The sequence below is a fragment of the Tenrec ecaudatus genome, chromosome 2 (assembly GCF_050624435.1).
Source record: "Tenrec ecaudatus isolate mTenEca1 chromosome 2, mTenEca1.hap1, whole genome shotgun sequence".
NCBI classification, from domain to species: Eukaryota; Metazoa; Chordata; class Mammalia; order Afrosoricida; family Tenrecidae; genus Tenrec; species Tenrec ecaudatus.
This window is the reverse complement of record NC_134531.1, coordinates 226,804,111-226,828,546: the sequence shown is the minus strand read 5'-3', so window position 1 is coordinate 226,828,546 and position 24,436 is coordinate 226,804,111. Positions and strand designations below refer to the sequence as shown.

Here is a 24,436-nt window from a genome sequence, read left to right as displayed (position 1 = left end):
TTGTGTCTGTCTCCTGTGTCTGAGGGAGGCACATTCACTAGTATTTGACATATACAGCTACACAGAGAGAGACAGAAATGATTCCAGCATCTCCCAAAATATTCTTATCAAACAGCCATATTTCTTTCATGTAAACTGCTGGAAGTTGCTGGAATGTAGTATGAATAGGAGGTCACCCTCCTGTTATAAGACATCCCCTGGCATCTCTACGAGTCAGTGAGGGGAGTAAGGGTTAATGTGCTTCCTGTGAACTACAGGTACCTTCTTAGAAGACTTGGAGGTCCATTTCCAAAAACCAGCAACTGGAAAACCTATGAAATACAGTTTGATCCTGACATACATGGGGCTGTCATGAGTTACGGTTTACTGGACGCCAGCTGATGACTGGTGTATCTCTACATAGTGACATACGATCATAAACCTTTTGACAGAGGTTCACAATACTTGCTTAAACCAAAACCAAAGCCACTGCCACCAAGTCAATTCTGCCTCCTAGTGACCTGACAAGGACTTTCAAGGCTGTATAAATCTTTATGGGGACAGACAACCTCATCTTTCTCCCTTGTAACAGGTGGTGGGTTAGAACCATCTACTTTGCTCCCCAAATCTTCTCCCGCAGCACCACTAAGGCTTCTTTCAATATGTGCTAGAGTCATGGGTATATGCTTTGGTAATGATTTCTCAAATAATTATAATGAAACAATTTTGTCTTAAATTTCTTACCTTCCATTCACTTGTCTCAATACCTGAAGTATTGAGACACAGACACTTTGGCAATTGAAGTAGACCAGCAAATAATTCATTCAAGCATTTTAGTGATTTCTCTATGTAAGCACAATATTAAGTGACTGGAATTTATGCTATATGTTACTTCAAGGTATTTTCAGTTACTGAAAACATGCATGAATCCATTCTTGTTAGTTGGTTAGTTGATTGGTTGGTTAGTTGGATAATTGGCTGATTAGTTGGATAATTGGTTGGTTAGTATGATTGGGGAATTCTTGTAAAGGAGCAATGAGAGCAAACACAGACATGCATGCACGCACATATACACATATACTTGTGCTAAGTCCTCAACCCTTTGATATTTTACATCCAGTGTTGGACTTGAATTATAAAAGAAACTGGAAAGACTGGTTTTCTCTGAAATAAGGTTGGTTTCCATGGTGCTGAAATGTCCACTTGACAGTAAACACTAGCCCATAGTTCTGTACAGGAAGGTAGTGGTCTGCTCATGGCAAACACAGGTCATGCAGGGTCAGAAGAGGTAAAAAGTTTGCACTGTACCACAAAAACACCTGGCCATGCAATTTTGCTTTGTACATGTTAGCTCCCACTTAGGAAAAGGAAATCTCATTATCGTGTGGATATATTTTAAGGTCAGTGAATCATGTTGTTTGTTTTGACTTGGAAAACTACTTCTAAATAGGTAAGAAAGATTACTCAGTGTTTGGATAAATATTCTGATCTGGAAACAAATCTAACCTAAAATCATTTTCTGGCTTCTTAAATTCCTTTATATTTTGAGGACTGGGAGAAAAAAATAGTACCTTACATTTGTTGTGGAGGGAGAAGTACTTATTTGCATCTTTAGATTGGTCTCTTTAAAACTGTATCAGCACATAACACCATAACCAAACACCAATTAAGTTAATAGGCATCAGAAAATGCAATACACGCTCATTACTTATTTTTCATTGTTCAAATTATATTCTTCCCCTCATTATTTTTTAACTGAAATATGTAGAGCTGATTGCATCCCCAAACTAGGAATGTAAGTCAAAATTGTATTCAGGGGTAAAGAATAGTATGTTAAGAGTACTTTTTTATGTAAAAGAATACTTTGGAGCTACTGTAATGAACAGACTAAATTATATATAAGAACACAAATATTATACAATATCACTATACATAGCCTAGAAAACACAAAATTTTAGTCAACTTTAGGATTTGTAATTTTTTTTCTTGCCTTGAAAATAAGTTCACACATACCCACACAAAATGCATTGCAAAGTCATGTACTTCATTTTGAGTGAAAATTGTGTGTTGACAGACAAGAACTAGGTCCTGGATGTGTGTGATGTGGCAGGGGCGGGGGGGGGGCGTGGCGGGGGGGCAGGGGGCGGGGATAGATTTGCAGAGAGTCAGAATCAACTCAATGGGATCTGGTCTGGGGAGAAGATAGCTGCACAGAAATGGTAGTCATTGAGTTATCCCGCTGCTCAAGTCCCTTCCCACTGGCGCTTGTGCTCTCTGGCGGTGCCTGCAAAGGGTGTGCTCAGAACCAGGGGCTTCCTTCCTGCTACTAATGGAGGACTTGGAGAAGCTGGGAGGGCAGTGTGTTGCCACCCGCTCACCTGTGGCTCCCTGAGACTGCATTTCCAAGAAACACCATTGCTGTGGAAGCGCTGAGGAGGTGCGGGGGGGGGGGGGGCTGGGGGCGGGGTTGGGGCAGGGTGGTGGTGATAGGAACTATCTGAGAGGAAATAAAGGACTAGGTTTGGTTTGAAAGGGAGACTATTCAGGTCAATGGAGAGGGCTGTCTACGCAAAGACCCTTCTCAATTGTCCCCTGCCTTCATAGACCATCTCTTGGTTGTGGACGCTGTACATGTAGGGACAGGAGGGCACCCCCTAGCAAAGGGGCCACCTCTTCCCTCTCCTTTGCCATTTCCTTCCGTATGGACCCTCTTAGATGTCTACATTCAATCTTTTAGCTGTTTGTTTTGTTTTTAAACTCTTCTAAGAAAGAAGCCCCAAGACCCTCAGGATAGCATGAGTTGCTGATGCCGGCTGAGATAGGGGGTCAAAGCGGACACTGAGGTGTCCTGATGTGGCCGAATAGCCCTTCTCCAAACTCTGAGCCCTCAGCTCAAAGTCAGGTGACAGTCTGCTCCTCTTCAGGAATCCCTGGGACACTGGGGACTCCAGGTGGAACACCCTAAGTACGGATGGAAACTTGGAGGCTCAGTGATAGTGGGTGCGAGGATATTCCCATGTCCCTAGTGGTGCCCAAATCTACTCTTAAAATCTGGATGTGCTTGCAAGTCACACCGCTCAGGCTGCCTGTGACCAGGCATGTGGATCTAAGCTACTGAGCGCTCACGCAGTCTAAGAGAAAGCTTAGCTTCTAGGAGCCCAAACCAACTGGCTGCAGCCAAAGGCAATCTCCAGCCAGGAGGATGGTGCCAGCCAGCTGGGTGAGCTGCACCAGAGTAGTGCCCGCTGCACCCCTGCAACCTCCTCCAACCGTACTTCCCTCCGGGGAAGCCCTGCGTTAGCTGGAAGGCCAGCAGTGAAGCGGCCACCCCTTTCCAGGATCTTCCCATGTGCACTGGCCTCCACCGACCCGAGAGCCGGTCCCCGCGCGGGCGCGTGCTGCCAGGGACCCGCTGCGCCTGCTCTGGCCGCCCGGAGCTGCTGCGTTTGCCAAGCCAGCCAGCAGCCGCGGGCGCTCCTGGGGGCTCACTCACCAATCCTGAGTACTTGCGGGGCGCTCCGAGGAAGGACGTAGCAGAGGAAATAGAGGAGTGTCCAGCTGGTGTCCCTGGTCCAACGCTCCGGTGGAGCCAGGAATGTGCCGCGCTCCATCTTCCTGGCTTCTTAATGCATGCCTGGGCACACCAGTGACCGCCTGCCGGCGAGATGCACCCCTCTCGGGCCGGGTCCCCGCCTCATTCTCCCTGGGATGCTCGGGGTCTGCTCCCTGCGCGCTGCCCCCGCCCCGATGGAGCGAGCGGCCGTGGGAACGCCAGCCGGCTGGCGGCGCGAGGCGGGCTCCGGCTCTGGGCTCCGGGCTCTGGCGGTTCCCCGCGGCCGCTCGCCCGGCACCCACTCTTCCCCACCGGCCGCCGACCGCGGAGGCTCGGCGCGCTCCTGCTCGCGGAGCCCCTGGAAGAACAAGGGAAAGTTGCTGCCCCGATGTGTGGGAAGGTCTCCCTCGTGCGTCCTCAGGTCGGATGCAAAGGGGGCGGGGGCCGGCGGGGGCCGGCGGGGGGCGCGGGGGGGCGGCGCAGGGACCTAGGCGAATGGCCCAGCCCAGAGCGTCCGGGGGCGCTTGGTGCTGGAGCTCCGAGCAGCAGGTTCAGCGGGATCGCAGCCACCACGCTCGGCTTCTCGCAGTCCCCGCTTCCTCCCTCCCCTCCGTAGCCCCACCCTGCCTTCCCCGCGTGCCCCAGCCAGCGCCGCGGGCCGGACACACTCACTCACACGCGGGCACACCGCACACACGCACGCACACGCGCCCGCGCGCTCAACTTTGCGCTGCGCTGCTGGAAAGTGAATTGCATCCTGAAGACCAACCAAATGTCACCAAGCGGTCCCCGCAGAGGCCATCCCTCATGTGTGCGGTGACCAGCCTGGAAGCCCCGTCCACCTGTTTGGCGGTCTTAGCGATCCCGTCCCCTTAACTAATCCCATCACTGATGGAGAATAGAGTTCTTGGACACCTGGATCCCAAAGCCAACTCTAGCTTATAGCTAAAGTCTGACCAAGATGAAGAAAGGGAAGAGAAGGGGGGAGAGGAATGGGAAACCTTCAGTACTCTGAAATAAGTGGCTTCTTTGCCACTCAGACCAGAGTGTGTTGGAAATTGCCTCTATATACACGTGCGGAACCGGGTAAAAAGCAGCTTCCACAGTCCCAGTGTGCTGCGGCTCTGGGTTTCTTTAGGTTGTCAAACACCGGTGCTAAAAGATAGGCTATTTTTGCAATGTAGGTTTGAAGACTATTTTTCAGTGGAAGGACAAGGACACTTCTCTGGGGAAATCATCAGGATTTGATCACGTTGGGCTTAATTTCCAGTGTTGTGGAGGAATGTTCTACATCCGCCTTTGCTTTGCTCTGTATTAATATCTGACTTTTTCTTTTCATTCTTCCCCACCCCCTACCCAGTTTGTAGGTTTTGGAGAGCTAACTTAAACCGAGTAAATCTGTCCAAAACGAAACAAAAAGAAGTTCACAGATTTATGGGTGCAGAATGAGAAAGAAATCTAATAGATCTTAAGGTCCACATGCACATCTACTCATTCATTTAAAAAATAATTACATGGTATCCCGTATGTGGTACAAGACACTATACTTTCTGCTGGGTTTTCTAAGGCAGGAAAACAAAACCACCACGTGTCACCCCAGGGAGCCCATGACCCCACTGCTCTCAGCTAACCAGTTCACACTGTTGAGGCCCTGGGGCACTGCACTTTGGGATGAGGGCTGTCAGAACAATGATGAGAAGAAGTCATATGAATTCCAGTAAGAATTTTACTCCTGGCAGGACTGCGGAGGCCAGGAAGAGTTATGGGCGTTTGCAGGCTATCCAAAATGAGAAGATCCCTTACACCAGAAGGAGATGATCTCATGATGGTTTAATGGGAAGAAGCAAGAATATTGGATGGAAGCTAGACAACAGAAAATTCCACCTCAGAAAATTTGACTCAGGAAAGTGTCAGTCAACTGTATGGGCTGCTTCAGAAAGGAGTCAAACTCTCCATGAATTCCGCCATTAGTTCATCCCATGCATATCTGTTGGCTGATTGTTGTGTGTCAGAAATCGTGGCAAACGCTGGAGAGACACAGCAGAGGCGTACTTGCTGGGATTAGAACCTCATAGGCATTAAGGAGGTGTGATGAGTCTTGCAGAATCGTTCTATTTGCTTGAAAGAAGGGGATGATTTAACCTCACCTGGACACCCTGGCTGTTCCATTGCTAACCTCCTTGGGGTTGAACTTTACCCAGAGATGCCTTGCAAGGATACTTGGCAATCTATATCTGGAAAGTAAGGCCTTCAAAACCCTGTGGAGGTCAGTTACACTCTGGCAGTCCACGCAACAGCACCGGGAACCTCGTCCAAATGACTACAGAAACCATCATGAGGAAGTGATTAAATTGTAATCCATAATTTTGTTGTAAATCCTAATCTCTGTGGCTTTGATTAAAATCCCATTTAAAAATGGGTTGCATGTTTATGTTAATGAAGTGTGATTAGTGTAGGGTGTTTCTTGAATCAATCTCTTTTGAGATATAAGAATGAATAAGTGAAATCGAGCAAGCAGAGATGAGATCATAGAGTTGCCAAGACACACAAGAACTTTGCCAATCAGAAGTTTGAAGTGGTAAGGACCTTCCACTAGGTGGTGGTGGGGGGAGCCTTCTCCTAGAGCCAGCACCCTGAATTCAGACTTCTAGTTACCTAAACTGTAAAGAAATAAATTCTGTGTGTTAAAGCTGAAAAATGGGTCCTTTATAAGTTATCTGTAAGTTTTTATTTTTTAAAAGGGAAAATGCATGTAAAGATTGTTCAATTTATTTAATTTTGATATTTGTATTAAGCATATCCAGTTTACTTTCTCTTGGTACATTCAAAGGTAATATTTAGTAGATATTTTATAGCTAGCACCTAAGAACATAAGGTCTCAAATTTGGGTACCTTTTGAATAAAGTGCCTTTAGATTCTGGCTTTACATTCTTCAGGTTCTCTGGCCTAGGTTAAATTGTATTCTCTCTCCTAGTTGAGATGCTGGTGGTATTCACCCACGTGGAGTTCTCCTCTCCCTGCCAGGCTCTTGAAACCCTGTGCCTGATCGCTTTGGTAGAATCGTATGACAATTTTAAAAATAAAATCTGAATAAAAGTAGTATCCACTCTTTCCAAGTTGAATCACTAGAAAGTCCATGTATGTCAGGCCATGTGTGGTCCTCCAGCACTCTCTCTTCGCCTGAAAATGTACAAAAGTAACATGTTCTACAGTACAAGATGAAAGAAGATGAGTCATCTTTTGGAAGGGAATTTTCCTGGGCAGTTGTCAGACCTCCACCAAACTATGAATAATGAATCAAATATTAATTGAACAAAATTTGAGATTTTTTTATTAGTGCAGCATGAACTACTCGATCCAAACTGATAAATTCTTGAAGACTTCATATCTTGATTGTGTTAGTCTGGGTAGATTAGAGAAACAAATTCACAGAAACTCATATGTATAAGACAGAGTTTTATATAAAGGGTAAGTGTACATCAAGAAAACATCCCAACCCAGTGCTGCCCAAGCCCACAAGTCCAACATTCTCCCATTTGTCTGCTACCAATCCACAAAGTCCTCCTCCATCTCACAAAACACACGCAATGATGCCAACTGCAGGAGGAAAGCAGAGTCGGTGAATGTGTAAGCACCTCAGCGCTGGCAGGGGTCTCCACACAGCTGCATTCAGCACCCAGGACTGCACTGAGGTAGGTCCATGTGGCTTCTCCTCAGGGATGTCTTGCAGGAAGTGAGCCTTGCCAGCTGAAGCGGGGAACTGGCTAAGGCAGCTGCACCCTGGTCTGACCAGCCAGTGACCCTAGAACGAGCAAGTGACCCTAGAACAAGCCAGTGACCCTAGAATTAGCAAGGGGAGGCTCACTGAGCCATTTATCCTTTTACCCTTCAATTAACCCCACATGTGTTTATAGGTCAGGTTGACACAATAAACTAACTACCTCAATCCACCCCTTGCCAACTTGACATATATACATAATTATTTAGCCTCACAATTGCAATTAAGTAACACCTACACCATAATCTTATAATCCTGTGAATATGTTCCCCCACCTATGAAAGTTTGTAAGCCAACCACTTCATGCCTTCATCCCCCCAATTTTATCCAAAATTTTTATACTGCCCACTTACATCAACCCAGTGCTCTGAAGACATGAAGAATCTTCATTCCAGTTAGAACCTTGCATCCATAAACAAAGTCAAATAAGGACAGGACATCCATAAAGTCAGCAACAATATGCACCAATTCACAAGCTCAAAAATCTCCATCTGGTTGACTTCTGGTCATCTCAATGTAGGCTGCTGCCTCACTCAGCCTCCACAGGGTCGCCATTGGTCGCCTTGCCTTTAGACCTTAGGCTTTAACCAATACTCAACAAGCCTAGCCCTCTCATGCTAGGTCATGAACTTTAGACCAGTCAACCCGCTCTCATCTTCTCCTCTTTTTCCTGTAAATCAAGGCCACAGGTGTCAGTAGCCAAACTTAACCTGTTTCTTTATTGCTGCATTTCTCCCACTTCCACTCAAGAAGTAGATCCAGGTGGTCACCTAGCAAGCATTTCAGCCTGCTCTCAGGCTCCCTTCAACATTCAGTCCTAGAGGGGGAGTTTTCTTCATGGTTCCAGATTTTTTCCAGCTTCTGACAAAGACCAGTGGTTCCTGAGTACTCCAAACCCTGGGTGGGACATATCTTTTCAAAGCTTTCTTTTCGGGCATGGCCTAAACCTATCTAAAGATCAAATTTTAATGGCTGCAAGCAAGTGGGCGTACAAACTTTCTATTTTCATACTTCCTATATTTTTTCCCAGAAACAACCGAGTAAACAGTGTGGCTTTATCTGACCTCTGGCTGGACAAAGAAGAACAACTACCACAAGGGAGGGGTCAAGTAAGCAAACATCTTATGATTTGTTTCTCCAGTATTCCACTCTCGGTACCATAATGTGTTAGTCTGGGTACATTAGAGAAACAAATCCACAGAAACGCATATGTATAAGAGAGAGTTTTATATTAAGGGTAAGTGCACACATCAAGAAACTGTATCTGCCAGGTTGGCAAGATACTCTATCTGCCAGGTTGGCACAATAAACTAACTACCTCATTCATCTATAGAAGGAGAACATCAATTACTCAATAGGCTCCATGATAATTACAGGATCTGTTACGTATACAACACTTTTCCAGGCCCTTGTCCATGATTGAAGTCCTTGGTTTCTATCCAAAAGATCAGGCATTTGAACAACCAGTTTGTTAATTGGGAAACTATGTGGCAAACGGCTCCGCTAAGGATTTATAGCCAGTGGAACCTTATGGAGCAGTGCCGCTCTATCCGACAGTGTCAATATGAGTCAGGCAGCCTTGATTTGGGTGGATTTTCTTTGCGCTTGTTTGTTTTTGTTCCAAACATCAAACCAAACCAAACATGCTACTGGCCAGTCGATTCACATGTATGATGACCGCATGTGTTACAGAGAAAAATAGGATTTTCTTGGCATAATCTCAATGAAGGAAGAACTTTCTTCTTTAGGTGTGTGGTCAGGGACAGTCTGCCTGCCACCCAGGAACTAGCCAGGTCCTTGTATTAGTTTGCTTCTGGTAGTTACATTACCGGTTAGTAAAACTCTCCCTCCCATGACTATTGCTCCAGCTGGGAGAAATTGAAATAGTTTGTCTTGTGGAAAACCAGTTAACAACCTTGTGCCCCTCTCACTGAATATGCTATTGAAGTAAGTTTTACTGCTTTCTACCTTTACTTGACGAGCAGCCAATTGGTTCTGATTTTACAGATATTAGGAAGATTGCATTTACTAGAATCGATTCCTTAAAGAGTAGACGGCACACTTAAGACACTTCTCGGTTTCAAATGTGAGATGCTGTAAGCTTAAAGCTTAAATGTATGTCCTTGTTAAAATGCTCCCCTCCACTGCTCATGTACACAGGCTCGTGGTGTTGCGTTACTCATGAGTGATGAGCAGCGGCTGTTAATTTGTTTCGTGCTCTTTAGAAAGGCTGTGTTTTGTGAGTATGTACGCATCCAGATATTTTTTGCTCATAAAAACCATGTTAATCACTTTTGATTCACAATTTTTGACAGTGTCCTCTTCATAATAAAAAAAGAATTCATTTGAATGTGTTCTGGGGTTTTTCCCCCCTCCATTCTCCAAATTCCCACTGTGGTTAATAATAAGGCAGTATAACATTGTGCTTCCTATGAGAGCTGACTGCATTACTTACATACTGATGCATTTTCAATTGCTTACTTCTTAGGAGATAACCAGATACTAAGAAGAAATAGCTTCAAGTAAACTACAGAATCCAAATGTTATAACTGTATTTTGGAAATGCAGTGAGTATGCTTGAGTCTACTTATAATGTTACTCAGGGCACTGAAAGCAAAAGATCAAGTGGCTTTTAGAGTCTGCTGGATATGTGTGGCTGATTTACGTTTAAAATCCTGATTTCCTTTGGCACCTCGTGATCGCACAGACTGGTGTGCTTCTTCCATGCGGGCTTTGTTGCTTCTGAGCTAGATAGCCACTTGTTCATCTTCAAGCCTTTAAGACCACAGATACTAGCTCACCAGGTATAAGGCATCATATATATATATATATATATATATATATATATATATATATATATATATATATATATATATACCATAGTAAATTAAGGGGAAAATGCAGAGTGGAGACCTAAAGCCCATTCGTCGGCCACTGGAGATCCCCTCACAGAGGGGTTTAGGGAAGGAGATGAGTCAGTCAGGTGTGATGTAGCACCGATGAAGAATACAGCTTCCCCCCAGATCCTGGATGCATCCTCCCCCCAACTATCATGATCCGAATTTTACCTTGCAAGACTGGATAGAGCAGAGGTTATACACTGGTGCATATGGGAGCTGGAGGCACAGGGAATCCAGGGTGGATGATACCTTCAGGACCAGGGGTGTGAGGGGTGATACTGGGAGAGAAGAGGGTGAGTGGGTTGGAAAGGGGGAACCGATTACAAGGATCTACGTGTGACCTCCTTCCTGGGAGATGGACAGCGGAGAAGTGGGTGAAGGGAGACTCCGGATGGGGCAAGATATGACAAAACAATCTATAAATTATCAAGGGCTCATGAGGGAGGGGGGACCGGGGAGGGAGGGGAATAAAAGAGGACCTGATGCGGAGGGCTTAAGTGGAGAGCAAATGCTTTGAGAGTGATTAGGGCAAAGAATGTACAGATGTGCTTTATAGAATTGATGTATGTATATGTATGGATTGTAATAAGAGTTGTATGAGCCCCTCATAAAATGTTAAAAAAATAAAATAAAATCCTGATTTCTTTTCTATTTTATCTACACCCTTTCCCTAGATAATGTCATATGTCACCATGACTTGAAAAATCACCTTGAATCCAAGAATCCCCAAATTGTGTCTTTTGCTCATATATTGCATCTGAATTCCAAATTGATACAGCCAACTCTCATTAGTCTTATTAACCTTTAAATTAGAGAAAACTAGATGGCAAGCTGCAGGTTCTGTTCCTTGTTATTGTATCACACCTAGTTCTCACCTAAATTTTCTCCATTCCATATAAGTACCATCATTCACCTAGTAATTAACACTAGACATATAGCGGGTCATCTTGGCCTTTTCCCTTACCATCTTTCTCAATGTTCATTCATTTGTATTCCACTGGATTTAATTTCAAAATATATCTTTATCCTAACCTTTCCCTATGTTACTGTTCGCCTATGAACCTATAATTTCTCAATTTTGAAACAAAATTGACACAACGTAATTGCTGTGATGGTCTGATCTGTGTATTGCAGAATGCTCAGCAACTTCTCTGAACTCTACCCACTAACTGGCCATCATTTGTCCCCGCACAGAGTTGAAATGACAACAAAATGGCTCCAGATACTGGTCCAAGTGGAGAACTACTGCCTTTGTCCAAGTCACCGCGACATCCTATCTCTGATTGATTTTCCTTCAGTAGCTTACTGAGGTATGGGAGAAGGGTGATAGGGCAGGTCATCAGTGTTACATTCAACAATTCCTAGACTTTTTTCATTCAATTCATTGCCATCTCAGCAATGTAATGTTACTTTATCCCGCTTGTCCCCTGGTTCCTCCTGTTGCGGGTTCTCCTTCTTTCCTAGCCTTCCTGAACCTGATCCGTTGCTCTTGGCCGGCCCTCTGCATTCAAAGGGGTTTTATTCTGAGATATGTGTCCACTGCTTTGGTGAAAATTGAGGTCTAGACCCAAGTTCAGTTCCAAACATGAAGACTGACTAAAGAATAGATAGTCTTTGGGGTACCAATCAGTAAGCATGGTCTAGTTTATTATTTTGATTTTTCCCCACATTTTCTTTAACTCTATTCTAGATGATCTAATGTAACCTTTTTCAGAACTCTTGGTAGTGGGAGCTGATACCATCTAGTTCTTTTGATTTCAGGGTTCTTTTGATTTCAGGGTCATGTGAGTGCCATCCGTCCACTGGACTAAGTGTTTCCATCTGTCTTTTGATTTTTATCGCTATTCGTTTTTCCAAGGAGCTCTGGTGGCACTGAGGGTTACATTTTACACTGCTAAAAACAAGGTAGTAGTTTGAAAACTCAAGCTACATCTTGGATGAAAGATGAGATGTTCTATACCTGTAAAGAGTCAAAGTTTCAGAAACCCACAGGAACAGTTCTACTCTGACCTACATCATCACTGAGTCCGAATCAGCTTACTGGTGGTGAATTTGATTTGAGTTTATTCTTCCTTCCAAATGGAGAGAGACTAATAGTTACATATTAGATGGCCACGCAAGAGCTTTTAATACCCTATCCATTACTTACCAGAGTAGACTAGAAAACATTGTCTTTGTGAATATGTTATACCAACTGATTTAGGTGTCCCCTAAGACTATGGTTCTGAGCCCCCAGTGACCCATTCCTTCAAGATGTTTAGTTATATCTGGAAATTTTTAATAATGTTGCCCCTATATTGTCCACCCCATCCATCACTATATTTTTTATTAATAAATATTTTTGTTGGGGCTCATTCAACTCTTATCACAATCCATACATACATCAATTGAGCAAAGCACCCTTATACATTCGTTGCCCTCGTCATTCTCAAAATTCACCTTCCACTTGGGTTCCTGGAATCAGCTCGGTTTCCCTTTTTTCCCCCTTCCCCTCCCTCCCCGCTCCCCCCTTCCTCCTGGTCCCTTAATAGTTTATAAATAATTATTATATCTTATCTTACACTGCCCGGCGTCTCCCCTCACCCACCTCCCCATTGCCCATCTCCCAGAGAGGAGGTTACACATAGATCTCCGAGATCGGTTCTCCCTTTCTACACGCCCTTCCCTCCTGGTGTCGCCACTCCATCAATATATTTGTAGTGACAGTCAAAGCCCATTGCTCTATCCTCTAAATCTCTCTCCACTTTGATTGCTGTATGACTCTCAGCAATTTCTACTTTCCAGTTGGGTTTGATCATTCATTGCAATGGCCACCCTGGAATCACAGAAAATCCTCACAGTTATGAGGTTTGTGTGGAAAGTTAACATATTGCAATCCAGGATAGCTTCCATTCCATCATGCATGCAGACAGGCCTCTCTCTGGCCCTCGGCCTCTTGGTGTGGCCTCTGTTCCACTCCAATAATATTGAAAAGGTCTTTTAAGTCAACCAATAAATGTCCAAAGGATATATCACTCCACCATAAACCTCTGCCTGAAAGTACTTAGATTCAGTAAACTCAGGTCCCCCTGGGTCAGTAAACTCAGGTCCTCTAATTGTGTGCTCAGTGGCACTCTACTCCACTAGTTAATCTCCTGGCCAGAAGTGCTCAGCTTTACTTGCTTGGTCATCACTGTGTGGTTCCTAATACTGTTTCTATTGCTGCTGCTCCATTGCCGCTCATCTGGTATCACAGCTGTCTCCTGGATTAAGTCAGTGAAATGCACAAGAATCTCTGGGTCCAAAGGACATTCTCCACCCCTGGCTCTACTCTTACTTATAGTGAGATTCACCCACCTGTTTCTCAGATGGCTGATTTTATAGGGTTATGATGAAGAGTAACTGACTTGATAGCTCCCAAGAGTAACAATAATATCCATTGTATTAGAAGTCTATTTGGCACAATTTGTGATTGATGGCTATATTACAGGGTGAATGTTCTTTTTAACAATTTATTAGGGGCTCATACAACTCTTATCACAGTTCATACGTATACATACATCAATTGTATAAAGCACATCTGTACATTCTTTGCCCTAATCATTTTTTTTCTCCTCTTTTCTTTTTTTATATTTTATTCGGGACTGATACAACTCTTATCACAATCCATACATATACATACATCAATTGTATAAAGCACATCCATACATTCCCTGCCCCAATCATTCTCAAAGCATTTGCTCTCCACTTAAGCCCTTTGCATCAGGTCCTCTTCCCCCCTCCCTCCCCTCTCCCCCCTCCCTCATGTGCCCTTCATAATTTATACATCGTTATTTTGTCATATCTTGCCCTATCCGGAGTCTCCCTCCCCCCCCCCCTCTGCCGTCCCTCTCCCAGGGAAGAGGTCACATGTGGATCCTTGTAATCAGTTCCCCCTTTCCAACCCACTCACCCTCCACTCTCCCAGCATCGCCCCTCACACGCTTGGTCCTGAACAGGGTGAATGTTTAAATCAATTTATCAACTCTGATGATCAAAGAATGTAGCCTTCTGTATGGATTAAATCCAAATGTAAAGAAAACCAATATCTTCACGTATAGACTGAAAGAGAACATGATACAGAGAAAAAGTTCAAGTGCTCAGGCTTGCCTCATAATGGGATCCACAATCAATTTCCTTTCTTTCTATTTTAATATACACCTTAACACAGCATATAGGGCATCGAAGTACCTCTACTTTTACTCTTTTAATGAAGTCTTTAGATGTACACAAGTGTTTTATTTTTAATAGGCCCCACTCATCTATTTTGTCTTCCACGGAGTATGTCCCCTTTGTTATCTCTGATAACCTGTCTAGTCCCTGAACCAAGGCACTTCGACTTGTCCATTTTTCTCATTGATGATCCTGATAGCTTTGGGTCTTACATTTAGGTCTTTGATCCCCTTGAGTTTGTTTTTGTTCCTGGGGTGAGATATGGGTCTTGTTTCATCCCGCTGCCTATGGATGTCCAGTTTTTCCAACACCATTTATGAAAGAGTACAACTGCTACCCATTTAATGCTTGGGGGCCTTTGTCAAAACACACTTGTCTGGATGTGGATGTTTTTATTTCTGGGGTTTCTGCCGTGAAATTGGTCTAAGTATTTATCATTATACCAGTACCAGGCTGTTTTGACAGCTGTGAATTTATAGCAAGTGTTGACATCCGGTAGTCGAAGATCACTTACTTTTTTGTCCCTCTTTTTTTGAGAATTTTTTTGCCATTCCTGGGCTGTTTTCCTCTCAGACAAAGTTGGTAGTCAGTTTTTCCATTTCTTTAGATGTGGTTGTTGTTATCATGTGCTATTGAATCCACAGCCCCGTATGTTACAGAGGGGAAGCAGACTGCATCTAAGCTAGATGAATTCCTCTCATTAATATCTCCAGTGATGCCCTGCTTAGTTTCCTTATGGTCATTATCAACTATAATTGTTTCACTCGTTTTATTATAAACTCCTGTGACTGAAAACTACTGATCTACTTACTTACTTCACCTGCTACTCCATCATCTACCATAGCTATGCCTGGCACTTTGGGTGCACTTGACAAACACCCATCAGCTAAATAAGTAATGAATTTAACTCCTAAACCAATCACTTACTACATTTGTAAGATTCATCTAAATAATGAACGGATATTATCTTTTATATTTTATGCAAAGAATTTATGTTGGCCACTTTATATTTACTACTATATTCAGTACTTTATTATAATAGAGTGCACTTTGTTATACAAAATTGGTGTATAATTTTAGGATGTTTCTTCAAATTTCATCAAATCACTATATGGAGTAAAGCTATATCCTCACATCTTGTCTTATTATCACACACACCTGAACAATTTTACTGTGTTCTCCATACCAACAGTGGTCCATTATCTAAAGCACTATGTCTTATTTACTCATTCTTTTTTAACCCATTTTGACAACAGTGTGAGGCAATTTAGACCTCGAAAAGGTCTGAACCTCCATGCGTAAGTGACACTCATTTAAGGGTCAAGAAAAAACAAACAACTCAGGAAGTGAAGAGACCTGGGTCTCAGACCTGACTTACGGTGGCTAAGCCTAGGAAGGTGGATAAGAACTAAGACGTGTATATTGAAGGTAAGAGAGGAGATTGGTTAGCTCACCTGCTTGTGAGAGGTAGGGTCTTTATTTCATGAGAACATGGCAATGGCCTGGTCACTGTAATGAAAGTAGCAAGAAACTCAGACCACATGGGAACACGTGGGAACTGAGAGTACCTCAGTGCTGTAGACTGATCTTCTAAATCAGGGTTCTGCAGGAACAGGCCTGGCCCCAGAAGGATTAGTCCTACCACTTGAGTCCTGTGGTAGAGAAACCACAGAGGCAGAAGGCAGAAGACTCCACGTGCGGGGCTCCTCAGAAAGCATCACACATCATACATTTCCTATCATTTCTATTGAATTAGCTGGTCACTTATTCACCTGCTACTTCTTTAATGCTCCTATAACTTTGGTATCCTCATAAGGTTGTATTTAAACTCGCAGTTTGTCTCTTTTTTAATCCACTCTGTAAATCAGCTTATCCCCATAGCTTCAAACTTCACCTGCCGATATGAGCTGCTTAAAATAATTTCCGCTTTTGCGGATTACCTTAATCTCACAACGTTGGAAATGAAATCCCTTCCTTCTCCTCCACCCAAGCAGCTTCTATTCTCCACAATCTTTTCTAGTTGGGAGGCCCCGTTCTACATTCCAGTTTTCATGGAAACAGATGAATGACTGGTTTTGATAATGCTTTCCTTCATGTTCATTTCCTACCAGTCTTCTGCTGTTGTTGTTGTTAGGCACACTTGAGTAGGTTTCAACTCATAGCAACTCTGTGCAACATAGAGAAATACTGCCCAGTCATGTGACATTCTCACAAGTGTCATTATGTTGCAGTCACTTTAGCTCTTTGAATTTCGTTCTGTGTTTCTCATCCTTTAACTTATAACGCATAATATAATTTTCTAGGATCTACTTCCCCGGAACAGCAGGCCCAAAGCACTTGAGACACCGGCTTCCATCCTGAATTCTAAGTGCTTTCTGAGTATACTTCCTTCTAGAGAGATGTCTTTGTTCTTCAATCAGTCCATGGCACATTACATATTCTTGTCCAACACCATAATCAACAGCATCATTTCTTCCTCAGTCTTCTGTAGTCATTGTTCAGCTTTGTCGTGCATATGATGCATTTGGAAATACCATGGCTCGAGTCAGGTCCATTTTAGCTTTCAAAGTGACTACTTTACTTTTTATTACTTTAAAGAGGTTTTGTGTAGCATATTGTCATTTTATTTCTTGCCTGGTGCTTTCTTAGGTTTTTATTGTGCATCCCCATAAAATAAAATCCTTAAAAATGTCAATCATTCTTTCTCCATTGATTGTGATACTGATCACTGGTCTAGTAGTGAGAATTTTTGCTTTTGCTATAGGATAATTCACACTGAATGTTGTAATCAATGATAATGAAGGTAAAAGCGTTAAATTCTAACTTCTAGTAAGCAAGGTTGTGTTACCTGCAGAGTACAGGTGATTAATGAATTCTCCTTTATTCCTAATGCTATGCTCTTTTTATATTGTCTAGAGTCTCTGATCATTGCTAAGCATACAGAGTGAATACATATAATCAACAGATACATCTCAGATGCATACCTGTCCTGATTTTAAGTCATAAACTGGTCCTTGTTCTGATTGCTCAGTAAACCACGGTGTTATTTTGAAGTGTCTCTTTGGTGGTCTAAATAATGCTCCTCCTCACTAAAATTCAAAGAAAAGAAAAAAAAACAAAAACAAAAGAAAGCAGAAAAGTCCATGTCCCGGTCTTCTGAATCTGCGAGTGTTGCTGGATGTGCTCAAAAGGATTTTGCAGACGTGGCGCCATTAAGGATTTGGAGAAAAGGAGAATCATCCTTGATGATTCAGATACACACAGTGCAATAATCAATGAACGTATTACGAGGGAGTTAGAAGATCAGTCCAAGAAAAGCGGGTATGAAGACAAAAGCAAAGAGTGAAATGGTGCAGCTATCAACCAAGGAATGTTGGCATCCTCTAGAACTTGGAAAGGGAAGGAACGGATGTCCTTGGATCCAGTCCTACTGGCCTATTATTATTTTTCCCATAAGGCTGGTTTTGGATTTATTGCCTACAGACTATAATATAATAAGCTCATGTTATTTTAAGTCACTAAATTTGTAGTATTTATTAATAGCAGAATGGGAAATTAATATAGATTTTGGTTGTTGAAATTGGATAGTTGATGTAATAAATACCTAAAAAAGTGGAACTGATTTTGGAATGGGCAGGAAGAATTATGAGAAGTATTCTGGATTGAGTTATGTTCCCTTAACATAGGTTTTATAACTTCTAACCCCTATAACTGGGGTGAGGAGTTGAGTGGAGTATTGGTTCCACACTAGGCTACTAACCACAAGGTTACCAAATCAAAATGACCAGCTTCTCCTCAGGAGAAAGATAAAGCATTCTATGCCTGTAAGGTTTTACAGTCTCAGAAACCCACAGGGACAGTTCTATTCTATTCTGTCTTAGAGGGGCACTATGAGGTGGAATTGACTCAATGGCAGTGAGTTTTGAGTTATAGTATGGTTTGTAATACTGTGGTGACTTGTATGTTGCTGATCGATGCAGATAACACGGTGTTGCTTGCTAAAAGTGAGGATGACTTGAAGCACATGTGCAGCTTTCAGTATGGTTCACAACTCAATGTAAAGACCAAAATCCTCACAACTGGACCAATAAGTCACATCAAGTTAAATGGTAAAAAGATTCAAGTTGTCAAGGATTTCACTTTGCTTGGATCCACAAACAACGCTCATGGACGCAGCAGTCAAGAGATCAAAGGACGTATTGCATTAGGGAAATGGGCCACACACAACCTTTTTAAAATATTGAAAAGCAAGAATGTTACTTTGAGGACGAAAGGGCACCTGAGATAAACCATGATATTTTTATTCATCTCATATACATGTGAATCTGTTTTAGTAGCACTAGATAATTAAGACAAGTAGCATGTCAGCAAAATCTTATATTGCCTTTAAAAGACTATTGATATGGAAACAAAAGATGGTTCTGATAACACCCAGAAGAAAGGAGCAGAGTAGACAAAGCCTATGCTATCTTAGATAATATTTTTGTTAACAAACTGTTGACAAAAATATTGACACTGCCTCTTTCCTCCTGTTATCAAGACATGAATAAGCCTTTTAAGACCTCATGGCAGAAGATGAAAACCCTTCGAGTGGCATTCCCAAATTCAATCTTTACTTTATCTGGTCCTCTGTTCTCTCATTCATTCCTTCATTCAGCCCCTCAATTACACCCTATTTACTCATGGCCATGAGTAACTCTCAGCTCCTAGACACCCTATACAACACAGTAGCAATGTCCTGGAGGGTTTGAGAAGGCAACTCTTAACAGGGCTCCCCCAGAACCTGTTAGATGCTGAAAACATGGGTATGCTTCATTCTTACAGGTTCCTGCTATTGAATAAATATTTTCTTCTCACCCCTACTTTAGGACACGGCTCTTTATCCAAAGTCCCTACCATGTCCCTCTACCTGATCCTACAAGTCCTACACTCTTCTGTCTGCTGCCATGATTTACCTATGCATTCATTAATGCTTTATTCAATTAAATACTTACTGAAGGCCTACTGTAGTTCAGACACTGCCATATAACTATTTGAAATACATCATTGTAGGCAATACATAAAAAGGTCCTGCCCTTATTAAATTTCCATTCTAAGTGAAGAAGACAATGAACTAAAAATGCAGACACCTTGCTCTATATTTGAACTGTATTGTTCTATGGGGTAACTACTTCTATAAAGTGCTGTTGTCTGAATCCAGTTGTATTGAAAGTGCTCTGGTAGAAGACAGATTAAATTGGAATGTTTGTAATGTCCAGGCATATGAGCAAGAGACAGAAGCTCAGGAAAATACGTATAAGAAGGTATATTTCTTGCACATTACTAATGTATTCAAAGTTTGATTAAAGTTTGTTTTTGCATAGTGTTTTAATAGTGATTATTTTCAACAATTTTATAAGCCTGAATTATTTCAGCTTTGCAATGATTAAATAAGTGCACAGAAATCTTAAACAACTAAGTTAGAGAGCAAGTAATTGCCTTTAAAATGCTAAAATTGAAACTCACAACCATTACAACATTCTAATTTTTATTCAGGCCATCTTTCCTTACTGATTTCTAATTGAATTCTCCTGACAACAAAACACACTAAGCCTCTTCATGTTTAAGTCAAATAAGATAACTTAAAATTTTAACTGCTACATTTTGGATTATTTTATTTCCTCATAATCTCATATTGAAAGTGTAACTCCGTTTTTAATTACTAATTTTACTTATCAAAGAAATGCATGCACATAATTTTTGAAGTTATATGTAATATATATTAACCATTATTCTGTTAATTCTAACTTATATGATAGGATAGAATAGAACTGGCCCATAGGGCTTCCAGGGCTGTAACCTTTATGGCAGCAGACTGCCTCATCTTTCTCCCAGGAGCCCTCAGTGTACTACCAATGATGGATTCATTTGACTTTGACCACCAGCATGTGTGCCCTACTGTCTCTAATTGGTCATCCTGCTTCCTGTTCATCAGCTTCCACAAGTCCGGAGAAGCCTGACTTGAATTGGATTATACTTACCTCTTTCTACAACTGTGTAAGCACTTCTTGATATACATCTCTTTCTATGCACAACACATACAAATGCCCGTGTTGTCTGGAGAACCTAACCTAACACATCTGGTACCAAGAGAGAAACAAGCCACGAAGATGGAGAGTGAAGACTGATCTGAGCAATTCCCATGCCCGTTCAGTGGAGTTGGATTTTCCTTCTCCTTTGGATAGCTATAGGAGGTCAGCTGTAGCCATGCAATTTACTTCGTTGGTTTCTGGAAAGGGCGTGGAAAGTGACACTTTTGATTCTTACATACTACATTTATTTATCTATCTATCTATCTATTTATTTATTCGGTAATTTGTAGCTGAAATGGTAAATGGGAATATGATGGATGTTAGCTGGAAGTTCAGTGAAGAGAAGTTTCTTTGGGACTTACCACCGGCAAAAGCTTTGCTACTTAGGCAAACAGGTTGATAAAAGGCTGAACCCTGGTTTGATTCTACCAGAGACCTAAATTATATTGTATTTGAATGGGGTCATCTATAGAAGAAAGGATTGAATTTAAGGATTTCTTAATTATTTATTGTGTTGAAAATCTGTCTATATTAGTAATATCTTGATTATTCCTACCTACTATTAATGGGCATATTATGTGATTAGAATAAACATGGACATTATTTTTAAAGAGAGCTTGTAAGCTTACCCACCTTCAACTTTTACAACAGACTTTGTTAAAAGGGACACTAAGAATTGGCTAGAAGAAATGTCTTTTTCTTTGAAGCCAAGGTAGAACGCTTAAAAAAGATAAGCCCCACCCAGTGCTTTGAGTGGCTACATATTTGTATTTGATGAGACACCAACTAGAATTGTTGGGAGACTGAAAATGAAAACAAAGGTGACTTTGGCTTTTTAAATCTTGTGGAAGTTGTTTACTTGTGGATTTCCTTAGGTTGAAAAAGTCTGCACCAATAAGAGAACGATCCCCCTCTAGAGCTGAAAGTTAAAGGAAGACTGTAGGCAGCCGGAAGTACTTTCTAGGTGATGACCTGGATTCACTTGTTGAGTAGAAGTGGGGAAAATGCAACCATGGGGATATGGGTTTAGTCGTGTCACTGATGCTCATGGACTTGGCTCACAAGGATTAGAGGAGAGATGGAATTAGACTGGCTGCCCTGAAGGTTCGAGAGTTGTGTGGAGCCTGTGTCTGTTAAGCAGGGGTCCTCAAACTATGGCCCGTGGGCCACATGCCGCCCACTGAGGACATTTATCCGGCCCACCAGCTGCCTGTCCTACTTCAAAATAAGATATGTGCAGTGTGCATAGGAATTTGTTCATAGTTTTTTAAAAAAACTATAGTCTTCCCCTCCAACGGTCTGAGGCACAGTGAACTGGGCCCATTTAAACAGTGTGAGGGACCCCTGCATTAGAGCATACTCTAGCCCTAGGGGGTGAGAATTTGTGACAGGGCCAGTGGTCTGAAGTGGGGGGACTTGTGTGGGGAATTTCCTAGCTTGCTATGGTACCCATTGGCCAAGCTTGGAATGGCTAGACCTGAGTTTACCAGAACTGAACAGAGGAAGAGAAAGATGCTTGCTCCCGTGAGCTAGTGCTTGTTGCTTGCTAATTTGATGGAAGACCTGCTCTAGATTTGACTTTCTTATGAAGGCAGGCACACAGATGCAAATGAAGATCCTTCACATCAAAGAATATGCTGGTCTCCTCAAAGCACTGGGTAATTGAAATGGACAGTTGAAAAATTGGATACTCTACATGGGGGGAGATAAAAGTATAGAGTGACCGGTTTACAAACTTTCATGAGATGAGGAAGCTATTGCTAGGATTATAGGATTGAGGTGTAGATGTTCACAAAACTGCAACTGTTAGAGAGAGAATGTTTCTGTTTTGTTCACCTATGGAATATAGGATTTAAATGGAGCTGGCACTTACTCAGTTGTATTCATTTTAGTTGTATCCTGTTAGGTGCAGATATGATTTTATAATTGTCTTTGCTTAAAAATTATGTAAGGATAAAAAGTTGTGTACAGTTATCAAGTTGACAAGGAGTGTTCTGTGGTCATTAAATTTATGCCAACTTGACTCTGTGAGGACATGTAGGGGTGGAGCCAAACTTGTTAATCAGATCACAGTTTGGGGATGTCTTCCTGGGGTGTGGCCTTTTTAAAGGGGCATACTGGGAACCGCTCCTTCCTCTTTGGTACTTCACTTTTCTCCTCCTTGAGACTTCACTGACCTCTGTGTCTGCTTCCAGAGGCAGCCTCGTGTGGACCACCTTACCGTGAGAACTGTTGGCATGCTGCCGTGTTCCCCCTTGATTCCGCCTGACTATACCTCCTGATCTGTGCTCTCCCTGCTTCCTGAATCACCTTTCTTCCTCGTCAGTCTTCAGCTACGAGTCTGAAATGGGCTCCTGCTGATAGCAGACCCATGATATAAGATTACTTTCTGATATAAATCTCTGTCCTATCCATATATGAGTCTCCCTAGTTTTATTTCTCTAGACAATCCAGTCTTGACACAATTGAAAAGTGTTCTCTTGGGCTGCATGGGGTCCTGGTGGCACAGTGGACTAGGCACTGGGCTACTAACTACAAAGTGAGGGGTTGAAACCTATTAGCCATGCCAAGAGAATCTGTTCCGGTAAATATTTGCAGTCTCAGAAACCCCACGTCAGGTCAATATGAGCCAGAGTCTACATAGTGGCAATAGGCTTGTGTGTTTTTGATTGTTTGTTTTCTGTTTGGGCTGGTTTCATTCCTTGGTAAGGATCTACTGTTGCTTCCCCTAAGAATAAATGCATGACTGCCAGGAAAATCAACGTTCTTGTGTTGTTAGGTGCCGTATAGCCAGTTATAACTCACAGTGACACTAAGTACCATGGAATAAAATACTGATTCATCTGTGCCATCCTCACAATTGCTCCTATGTTTGAGCCCATTGACGCAGTCTCTGATCCATCCAACTCTTCGAAGGTCTTCCTCATTTCTGTTGCCCCCTTCTTCACTAAGCAGATTGTTCTTCTCTAGGGATAGACATTTTCTGACAACGTGACCAGCATCCATCAGATAGAACATCTAAGGTGCATGAAACAATCAAGTCTCACCATCTTTGCCGATAAGGATTATTCTGGGTGCATTTCTTCCAAGGCATATTTGGTATTTTCTTTTGGCATTCTATGCACTTTCAGTAACCTTCTCCAGCACCGTAATTCAAATGCATTGATTCTTCCTCTGTCTTCCCCATTTAATGTCCAACTGTCACATGCACATGAGGCATGTGAAAATACAACGGCTTGGGTCAGGAGCACCTCAGTCTTCAAAGCAACGTCCTTGCCTTTCAAATCAGGAAAAGTAGTGAAAGAAAGCAGATGAACGTCAGTTTCTATATGCATCTGCATTTAATCATGCCTAATTGAGCACACGATGTTTTGATTTAGGAATAAACTCTTCTGGTGTACCATCTGCAGATAATAGACCCTAAGTTTCATTCAAGTTGCAGATGAAGAAGAAGTTGCCCAGTGGATGGATTGAACTCCTTCTAACTGTGCTTTTTATATTGGCTCTCTGTATCTCACCAGTCCCGAGTCATTTCTAGCCTCCAGGTCCAAGTGTAGACATTTTCCACAACAGGGTAGCTCTTCCCTCTTCCTGGTATTAGCTCAAGCTTTGAAGGCCTGATGACCCACAAGGTTTGTGATCAGTTTGAATGCACCCAGTAACTTCAAAGAAGCTGAAAGATTGATCCAGGATGATAATGGTCAAAACAACCCTATGGAGTGATTTCACATTTGTTCTAGTTTTTATTATTTTCTGTTGCCTTTTCAATTATTTTTTTTCCCTGTTTCACGTTGTTGTTCTTATTGGGGTTTTTTTTGTTTGTTTGCTTTTCTTTACGTGAAATCCAGGATAGGTAAATATCTGGAAACCGTAAATGGATTAATCATTTCTCAGGGTTCTGGCAGGAGAGGTGGGTTGGAGATGAGGAGTTCCTAAGAATGCGCTCAATGAAGAAGAATGTGCT

At 42.3% G+C, this 24,436-nt stretch overlaps 1 protein-coding gene across 6 annotated transcripts in view; it reads right to left on the bottom strand.

Annotated features, from left to right (window-relative positions):
* GRIK1 (glutamate ionotropic receptor kainate type subunit 1) overlaps positions 1–3,590 on the bottom strand; it is a 546,361-nt gene extending 542,771 nt beyond the window's left edge. For all 6 annotated transcript variants that reach the window (XM_075543397.1, XM_075543399.1, XM_075543398.1 and 3 more), the window contains exon 1: positions 3,473–3,590. In XM_075543397.1, the coding sequence (XP_075399512.1) occupies positions 3,473–3,590 (118 nt within the window). The remainder of the gene's footprint in view (positions 1–3,472) is intronic.
* Between the last annotated feature and the right edge of the window lie 20,846 nt (positions 3,591–24,436).